The sequence below is a fragment of the Hordeum vulgare genome, chromosome 3H (assembly GCF_904849725.1).
Source record: "Hordeum vulgare subsp. vulgare chromosome 3H, MorexV3_pseudomolecules_assembly, whole genome shotgun sequence".
In the NCBI taxonomy this organism is placed as follows: Eukaryota; Viridiplantae; Streptophyta; class Magnoliopsida; order Poales; family Poaceae; genus Hordeum; species Hordeum vulgare.
Window position 1 is genome coordinate 5,819,924 of NC_058520.1, and position 10,154 is coordinate 5,830,077.

Here is a 10,154-nt window from a genome sequence, read left to right on the forward strand (position 1 = left end):
AGATCTGCTGGCTGCAAAATGTTTTTTTCCACGTTTGCTAATGTACATAAAAAATTATCGAGCGTCAGCCAATTTATGCAGGTGGAAGAAACTTGACAAGCGTGGATTGGGGGTGCAGTTTGTGGCCGAAATTGCTGCAAGTTGGATGGCTTATACTCACTCGTACTTAATACTTCTCCGTCCCAAAATAAATGTCGTAGAGAAAAATTATACTAGCTTATACTAGCTCTATGACATTTATCTACGATATTTATGTTGGGACAGAGGGAGTAATTTATATACGGTAAAATGCCTCGTATTTATACCACCTGGAACCAATCACGTTCTCCTTGCACTGCACACTTTCCCAACCAGGCCACGCCGCTCTCGCGTCCAAAACCCAGAGTTCACGGCGATTTCTCCTCTCCTCTCGCCGGCGGCGCCGATGCCCCGCATGGCTCACCTCCCGCTGTTGCCGGCTCTAGTGCTGGCGATCACCTCCGCGTTGGCTCCGCTCACCGTCGCTGACCCGCAGGCTCTGATGCTCAACAAAGGGTGCAGCATGTACAACGCCACGCCCACGGCCACCTTCCTCTCCGCCCTCAACTCCACCTTCGCCGAGCTCCGCGCCAACCTCTCCGCCGGCGGCGGCTTCGCCACCGTGGTTCAGCCGCGCATCGTCGCGCCGACGTTCGCGGTGGCGCAGTGCCGCCCATACGTCGTCGGGAGAGACTGCGTCGCCTGCTTCGACGCCGCCGCGGCGCGCGTCCGCGCCTACTGCGGCGCCGTCACCGGCGGGCGCGCCATCCTCGACGGCTGCGTCGTACGGTACGAGAGCCTGGCTTTCTTCGATCAGGCCACGCTCCCCGGCAACACGGAGCTCTGCAACGGCTCCACCGTGGCCGGCGGCGTTTTCAACGGCGCGGTGCAAGCGCTGGTCCGCGACCTCACGACCGCCGTGCCTCGATTCCCGCGGCTCGTCGCGATGGCCGCGCGCACCGGGGTGTACGCCATGGCGCAGTGCGTGGAGACGGTCGGGATGGACGGCTGCGCGCAGTGCCTGGAGGTAGCTTCGAGAAACATTGGCCGGTGCCCGCCCAAATCCGACGGCCGCGCAGTGGACGCGGGGTGCTTCATGAGGTACTCTGATAAGCCGTTCTTCCCGGCTAATTTGACCGAAGACCTGGCGCCCTACTTGCCCTCTGGAGGTGAGTTCCTCGTCTTTCACGCGTGATTATTAGCAAAATACCCTCCGTCCAGAAATACTTGTTCTAGATGTACTTTAGTTCTAGATACATCAATTTTTATACATTTGTGCGGCAAGTAATTTCGGACGGAGGCAGTACTAGCAAACATATTTGTGCGTTGTAGTGAAAGAATAAACTTTTTGATATAATCTTATCATTTTCGTATGATTTTAATTCTGACTTGTTATGTTGATGGTGTGCACCTACGACCACACTTGGCGGTATTTTTGTGATGCTATTCGACACTAAGGAGACCGCATATATAAATTAAGTTTAGTCAAGAAAGCATATACAACGAATCGAACACAAATTAAGATTATACTTATCGGTTCCACTATTAATGTACATGACTATCACACAAATAGTTTGGATGTTTTCAAAATAAATCTTTGTGTGCTTCTTATGTTCATGATTTTTATAAGTGTGTGTACATTCTATAAAAATTGTTTGTGTATTCATTATAAAAAAAAAGTGTGTACTCCTTTGGTAAATATGCGCGTGAATTTCGCCAAGAGTGTTACGTACGCAAGCTTGTAGATCATGAAACATGTACAAACAAAGAATTTTGTGCAAGTGTAACATGTCAAAGGATTATAAACATTCCGAAATATTAACGTTCAATTTTACATGTTGCAATATGGATTCACGGCGGTACGAAATAAAGACCGATCATTTGCCACTAATTAACATTGCATCATAAATAGCACTTAAAATATATTTAACATGTAAAATAGTATCACATTCAAATTCTACACATTTTACTAATCAAATTCCATATATAACATGTTAAAATTGAAGTTACGATTTAAAATATAGGGTTATTTGAAAAATATATTATTAATAATGTAGATATCAGGGGTTTATGTGAAACTAAAAAAAATGATACACTATGACTTAAATATGGACCTCTGGTTAATTAGCATAAAAGGCAGGAGGTTTTGTATAGACTGCAAAAAATATCGTTCCGACTTCAAGATGAAATGTGTGTTACTTACTAAAAATGGTAGGGACTTTTCTGTGAAAAGACACGGGTGGACGTGCGAAAGTAGTTGGTACTTTATTTTTAGGTAGGCTTATATTTTTCTAAAATCATTGACCATATGTAAGTGGGTTTGAGTGTAGCATAGTCCTAAGTTAGTCCTATTTTGAAGAATCAGATCTACTATGTATTAAAAATGCCAAGAAAATACAAGCATCAATAAACACTACATTAAGATTCTAACGCAATCAAACGACCACTACCGCCGCGAGAGCGAGCAATCGACGCTCTGCTGTCACCGCTCCCTTACCTGACCCGGCTTGATCTTATCGATGACAGCTAGTAAGTCCTCCTGCATATGCCCCTAAGGACCAGCACTCTAGAACTGCAGTCGTCATCATTGAATCCTTGCATAGATCTGAAGCACCTGACATCAAGTATCGCCACATGACGAGATGTTACAATCCCAAGGAGACAACATGATCCTACACCCGAGCTCCGTCGACTATGTCTAGACGGACAAAGTCAAGGAGGATCGGAGCACAAAAAAAGCTCAAAGAAGAAGTGTCACCATCCTCTCGAACGCCGCACGTGCGAGGATTAAAATCTCCAACCTCGAGTACTAACCGGAGCAGAGGCACCAGGATTCCCCTCCCCTCCACCGACCACCGGAGTGGCAAGTAGAGGGGAGGCTAACCCACGGGCTCATCGGCGAACCGTGGAGGGGAGAGTTTGCTATGCTCTCGATAGCAATTGGATACAATAGTGACCAAATTAGAGAGGAATTTCTGGAAAAGATAGCTAGGGTTCTAGGAAGGAGAAAGGGGGTCGAGAGATAAAAGAGCAACTGCGACTAGTGTGTCATTTCTACCTCCCTTCCTCCTCTCACTCACAACCCTCAGTACTCGATCTCGTCACTCAACTATGGGTCGGGTACTTTCTGTTGGGCTAAGAACTTCACAGAGAATTAGTTATGTAGTACTAGAGGGAATAATTTGAAAACTTAACTTTAGTACTTTGGATCATATTTTTGTACATTTGGAACACAATGTTTGAGGTGAGTTTAAATTTTAACATTCACTATTTTGTCACAAAGGTAAGCATGTTTTTCTGCACCAGGGAACGTGTTTCTTGAACTTTGATGTCAATTAGATTGTTATAATAAGTTCTATTAAAACCCAAGTCAATGAAATTTTTATGTTTCTAATTCAATGTTGATCAATTTATTACAGGAAAATCAAGAGTGAAGGGAGCCACTATAGGAGGAATTTTTGGAGGTCTAGCCTTCCTGTTGCTTCTAGGGTTATCAGCATTGTTATGGATTAGGCGGTCTAAGAAGCTAAAGAAACCTCACAGGGGTAAATGTTACAAAGTACCCCAGTTTCTAGAAGTTAATGCTCTTCACTTCTTATCTGTTTTTTCAATGTGATCTTATGAACATGGTCCAAGTTGATGTCATTAACTAGCCAAAATAGATGTTTAATAAATTGAACAAGTATTTTTTTCCTCTAGTTCAAAAAAAGATTCTTCCATTTAATCATCTTGATGGTAAAGAAGTGATTCTGTAAGTTCCATCTAATGAGATGCCTCGATAGAACATCTCCTATGCCATGTCACTATTGTCATGTGTTGCCATGATGATGATGGCATAAAGTTCTATCATTTTACTACTCAACACGGGCTCCTCATTTGTAATTGGATAGGACTCCCAAATAATTAAACAAGAAAGCGATATGTTGGATTATTTTTTACAGAAGTAACTATATTATCACATTGTGCATTTTAGCTTTATTTATAATGATCATTACTCATTTATTGATGCCATCATGAATCGCACAATATCCATTGTTATTGGGTCACTATCCTAATTCTCCATAGTAGTCAAACTGTGATTGATTATTAAGTTAAATATGTCAAAAATCTATGTTTGTATTTGGTAACTCATAATTTTATAGATGTCGCGCTGAAACAAAATTAATTTAGGAAGTTGACATCATATATTACAAATTTTTGTGAGTCATGGCCACCATACAATTTCCACCCTGAAGTAATATAATGTCAAGAGAAGCAAAATGGCTCCAGCGATCATGCACCCCCTCAGAACAACAAAATAGAAAAAAATGTCTTTTCAAATGTAACATAAACATGTAAATGTTCAAAATTTTCATGAAAAGTGACTATTTTGCCACAAGACATAGTGAATTCACAGATATGAAATGGGAATTTATTATGTACATGTGTGTGTGTGTGGGGGGGGTGTTTGTGTGTGTGTGTGTGTGTGCGCGCGCGCGCGCGTGTGGGCACGCCTTTGAATTATCCCATAATTTGTAGTTATGTTGCGGACCTTTGATTCTTTTTAATACTTATGTGTTTTGTTCACCTTTTCTCTTAATTTTTTAGGGATGTTCCTTTTCTATTCAACGTGTCTTGATTTTTCCATTATTTTTGTAGCACCATGCAAATGATATCAAGTGTTGGTAGCTATGGAAAGATTGTGTTTATCTAGTTGTTCCTGACAACTAGGTTACTTTGAAATTCCAAGATTGGCCTATTTACACAAGGGCATAATATACTAATTGTATTAGCATTTTGCATTTGTTTCGTATTTGTGAGTGTCATTAGTTCCATTTAAAAGAACTTCCCTATTTTTTTCATATTGAATTTGGAGATTATTTTCTTCTTGCAAGAGATCCTGCGGGAAAAGAAATTGTTTTAGGAAGTTAGATGGAAAAGAAAAGAATCAAGTAATTTCAATCTGATAGTTTGTTTCCTCAACTGACTGTATGTATACTTTTAGGTGATATTCTTGGAGCAACGGAATTGCAAGGCCCAACAAGTTTTTACTATCGTGATCTTAAGGCTGCAACAAATAATTTCAGTGAGAAAAGTAAAATTGGAGAAGGAGGTTTTGGAGATGTCTTTAAGGTCTGGTGATCTTCAAATATTTAATCCACCATGAATATTTGTAAACAAAAGGCAAATGAACATAACGGAAAATTAGAATAAGAACATCATGTAACAATTTGTTTTTTCATTATACTTTATTAGGTTATCGCATAAGTATTATTTAATGTCCTTCTCTAACAGGGTTTGCTGAAAAATGGGAAAATTGTGGCAGTAAAAAGGTTGTCAGTAATGCAAACTAGCAGGGCCAAAGAAGATTTTGAAAGTGAGGTGAAGCTGATTAGCAATGTTCAACATCGAAATCTTGTTCGTCTTCTTGGTTGTTCCAGCAAGGGTTCTGAATGCCTCCTGGTTTATGAATATATGGCCAATAGTAGTCTTGACAAGTTACTATTCGGTATGCTCAACCCTTTCCATGTCATCTACTTGATGTATTTGTCCGATCATTGGATACATGGGCGGAACTAGGGGTGGACGTGTGGGCCATGGCCCACTCTAAGATATTCTAAGCATTATATATATCCTGGCAAACAAATGTTAGGAAAAACTCAACATGAACCAAATTAATATGAAAATAACTATTGGTCCACCTCTCGCGTAAAATTGTGCCTACGCCTGGTTGAACATGTGCGAAAACATCTTGTATGGAACTATGGATAATATTTCACATTTGATTTCCCTAGAAGGTCTCATTAATCTAAACTGAATCTTACACTTCCACCTGTATTGTTAGACTGAAATTACTCCCATGGTAGTTTTGTTTTTACTAGGCAATTACATATGTAATCTTGTAAACCGAGTTGATTATCTTACGATAGTGTTGATGTACACCTCTAAGTGATGGTCTAACATGCACACTTTCTGGCATAATAGGTGAGAGACGTGGAACACTTAACTGGAAGCAGCGATTTAATATCATGGTTGGCATGGCTCGTGGCCTTGCGTATCTTCATCAAGAGTTCCATGTGTGTATCATACACCGTGACATTAAATCTAGCAATGTTCTCCTTGATGATGAATTCCAGCCTAAGATTGCTGATTTTGGTTTGGCAAGGCTCCTACCTAATGATCATAGTCATGTCAGCACTAGATTTGCAGGAACATTGTAAGTTTGCACATGCAAATAATGCATTGGGAACACTTCTTATTTCTAATTACATTTTTTACTATTGAACAGGGGCTACACTGCTCCCGAGTATGCAATCCAAGGCCAGCTATCGGAGAAGGTTGACACATACAGCTTTGGTATAGTTATTTTGGAAATAATAAGTGGTCGGAAAATCAATGATACAAGGCTTGAACCTGAAGCACAATACCTACTTGAATCGGTATTCATCTTTCTTCTGAAAAGCCTCCCTTGATTCCATATATTGCCACATATATATGGCTTGCATATTTTACGTAACAACTTCACACATCTTTCATTTGTTCTGATTAGTATATTTCTTTATACTTGCACTTCCTAATTTGGCGGTATGAATGCCCTAGCTGGTTTTCACTATATGATTGGAGATTTAACAAGTAATTGACATAATTCTTGCTAAGTAAGCATCGATCTGTGTTTATATTTCTCCGGTATCATTCTTCATCAAGATTAACTTCAATAGTTTGTTTTTTAAGAACATACTTTCTATAACATTTTTGTTAAATGAAGCTTTAGTGACTCATAATATCACATCAAGTGTTAGAAGCACAACAAGCTTATATTCGGCTTCTTCTGGATGACTATGATGCGCACCCATGCACACACACACAATTATACATCGGCAAAGATGCAAAGTATATTAAGACAAAAGAGGTTGCCTAAGGACAGGTTTGCATGGAACCAGTCCGGAGACTATGTTGCATACATGTTGAGTGAAAAAATAATCCTCGGTTAGCCGCTCGAGTCACTTACAAACCATCAAATATTGTAGTTGGTGCTCATGTCATTGAAGAGTATACCACATAGAGAGCCACCACGTACACTCATATATAACTCGTAGAAGAGAGGGGTTTTACCAATCAAACAATTTCATCTCTACATAGTCAAACTACCACTCACCCCTTATGCATCACTAAGCTTGTGATCTATGCCATGTAGTGCTTTCAACACTATGTTGTGGATACATGTTAGACATAGCTTGGATGACTAACCATGTAGCTCACACAAATTTGCATTGGAAGAAGATGTGTGTTTTATTGGCTTGCCTTTATGACCGCAACAACACGGGTTACTACCACGCGAATTGCGGGGAGTGTGGATGTTTTGTATCACGATCACACCCCTATGCAAACACCACAAAATTAATTTATTTCAGTGGTACCTTCGACTTCTGAATCCTTTTATTCTTTACGATAGTGAGTCTAAGTGAATGAGTGTGTGGTATATAGAGTCAATCGATAATCTACCATTCTAATGGAGATTTAAGTGGAAAAGCCCATGGCCTTGTGACAATTGGACTAATTACAACGTACCCAAGAGAGCATGCCATGTTGCGAGACACGAACCAACTAGATCTCATTTGAACAACACGTTAGGCAGAGATGTACCCAATACTTGTGCAAGAGTATTATTTTTTGGCTAATGGTGGCGTTGTCCAACCACTTATTCTAGAAAAATGAATTTTTGGTCTGACCCTAGTAGTGAACGATCTAAAGTGATGAAGTGTTCCTTCGCAGCCATCAGACAATCCAAAAATGTGAGTCCCCAGATTTCCAATAGGTCGGAGACAAGGCTATCTAGCCAATATACTTATTGCACGTGAGTCTTACCCATCCTCGGTAAGAATTTTAAATAGGCAGGCCTTTAATAGTTGATGAAGATGTGATCATTTTGTGTTTACTATATTGTGGTTTGTTTATGTACACATGCTTCATGTTATTTTAAGACATACATCTTATGATGCCTGCTCTCGGTATAGGCATGGAAGCTATATGAAAATGAGAACGTGATTAAGTTGGTGGATGAATCATTAGATCTTGAAGAATATATGTTAGAAGAGGTAAAAAGAATAATAGAGATAGCGTTTCTCTGCACTCAATCGGCCGCTACTTCAAGGCCAACGATGTCAGAGGTAGTTGTGTTGTTGTTATCAAGAAATTCTCCAGAGATACAACCCACAAGGCCCACCTTTATTGATTCAACAAGTAGAGTGCGAGGTGAAACATCTGTGTCCAGTTCATCCTCTGCATCCAAGGCCACCATCTCGATGTCACAGTTATCAGCCAGGTAAAAGGATTTGTATTGTATACGAATGCACTTTTCTCATGTGACAGTGAATGATATGTAACTACAATTATGTATCTATATCTTATATATCAACGAGTGGATGCTTACGTACCAGTATATAATCGAGCAATGTAAATTGTTTGAAATTCCTTTTTTGTTCATGCGACGATATGACTCCCATGTGACGTGCTTCTAGCATGTTACACACCCATATGAGACCATTCTTTGTGTCACAGGTTGTATATTGTATATCCTTTCGTTTGCACTTCACCAATCAAGAATTTACCTTGATGTTAAGGCATTCTAGCTCCTATGTTTGTGAAAATGAATTTAGAGTTTTGAGTTGGAATCGCTATAACGAAACAACCATATACTCCCTAGTAACGCTAACATCATGCACAGATGAACATAACACATGAAGATGGTTACCGTGAAGGAGAGAATACCAAGTATATGAATTCCATATATATGGTTGAGTTGATGTAGGGAGGAGATGTCATGGAAGGAAAAAAAGGGATTATAGTATTTTTTTTCATATATAGTTAGAAATTAGGGTTGTGCCACATACAAAAGGATGAAAGAATGTGCTCGTTTTGATTTATAGGGAAGCTATGGCGACTCACTAAGACCCGTACGACAAATCCTATTGTGCGCGTAATAAACACAAAATAGTGAACAGGTATGTATACCCAAGGTTGGTGATTTTCGTCAGCCGGTTTCCATTTTATTTTTGCGGTTTTCCACACGGTTTTAGTCGGTTTACTATGGTTTCCTTTGGTTTTTGTTTTTGTTCCAGTTCTTCTCCAGCAGTTTATTTTTTCCTTTTTCTTTTCTATATTTTTTCATTCGGATTTTTTTCTACGATTTTCTGGTTTCACATGATTTACCTGATTTTTTTCTCCTACCCTTTTTCATTTCTAAAATTTGCAAATCGTTAAAATTCACTGAAATTATTATTTTTTTCAATATTTTGTGCACATGAATATTTTAATTTGTGAAGATCTTTAAATTTAACGATTTTTCTTAAAATTCCTAAAAAAATAAAATCTTTTTGAGTTTTCAAGAAAAATCCTGAATATTTTCAAACCTTTTTTTATTTCATCTATGTATAGAAAATTACATAAAAAATATTGTCCTAGTGGCATCAAGATTTAAAAAATATTCAAAGAACCAACTTAAAATTACCCGAGCCGAACAGGTGTTGCGGTACTAACTACTGTGCGAAAGTAACTATGCCTCACTTATAGCGACGAAGTAGGAGAAAGCTCTCCGAAAGCGCCTATACCAATGGGCCGTCCTAGCTCAAGGGATTGTTTTTCTTTATTTTTCAGCTTTTTCCGTTTTCATTTTACTTTCTTTTTTTAATTTTCTTATATTGGAAAATATCATATATATACGGAAAATGTTAATCATGCATTCTAAAAAAATAAATAAACATGCACATAAATATTGCTGATGCATCCGAAACATAAACAATGTGTATGAACAAAAAAAATTAGATATCAATAATTTAATACGAAAAAAATATTTATATAAATTAAAAAATTGTTAAATATGTATAGAAATACATCCCTGATGTGTAAAAAAACTGTACGAAGTGTATGAAAATAGTAGACATTAAAATAACATGAAAAGTTTTAACCATTTATCTGTATAAAAAAATATTTCTAATCTATACGAAAAATGCACCACTTGTGTGGAAAAAGTAGACATCCAAATGTATATATTAAAATTCTTAATCATTAATATAATGTTTGAAACATGTATAAAGAAATTTTCTAGATGTATACAAAAATTAGAAAGTAGTATATGCAAAGAACTAGACAACAAAATA

The 10,154-nt window shown here is 38.5% G+C and overlaps 1 protein-coding gene across 1 annotated transcript; it reads left to right on the forward strand.

Moving 5' to 3' along the window:
• Positions 1-336: 336 nt before the first annotated feature.
• LOC123442416 (cold-responsive protein kinase 1-like) lies at positions 337-8,413 on the forward strand. Its single transcript, XM_045118452.1, has 7 exons — positions 337-1,187; positions 3,438-3,563; positions 5,003-5,130; positions 5,293-5,506; positions 5,983-6,214; positions 6,287-6,437; positions 8,013-8,413. The coding sequence occupies exons 1-7, from the start codon at positions 425-427 to the stop codon at positions 8,322-8,324; spliced, it is 1,926 nt and encodes a 641-aa protein (XP_044974387.1). The 5' UTR covers positions 337-424; the 3' UTR covers positions 8,325-8,413.
• Positions 8,414-10,154: the final 1,741 nt, after the last annotated feature.

What these genes read in the sequence shown, in the direction of transcription:
- LOC123442416 (XM_045118452.1), top strand. Translation starts at nt 425, where the DNA reads ATGCCCCGCATGGCTCACCTCCCGCTGTTGCCGGCTCTAGTGCTGGCG. An exon ending in GTTTTGGAGATGTCTTTAAG is followed by an intron (nt 5,131 to 5,292) that starts GTCTGGTGATCT and finishes CTTCTCTAACAG; the next exon opens with GGTTTGCTGAAAAATGGGAA. An exon ending in TCTTGACAAGTTACTATTCG is followed by an intron (nt 5,507 to 5,982) that starts GTATGCTCAACC and finishes CTGGCATAATAG; the next exon opens with GTGAGAGACGTGGAACACTT.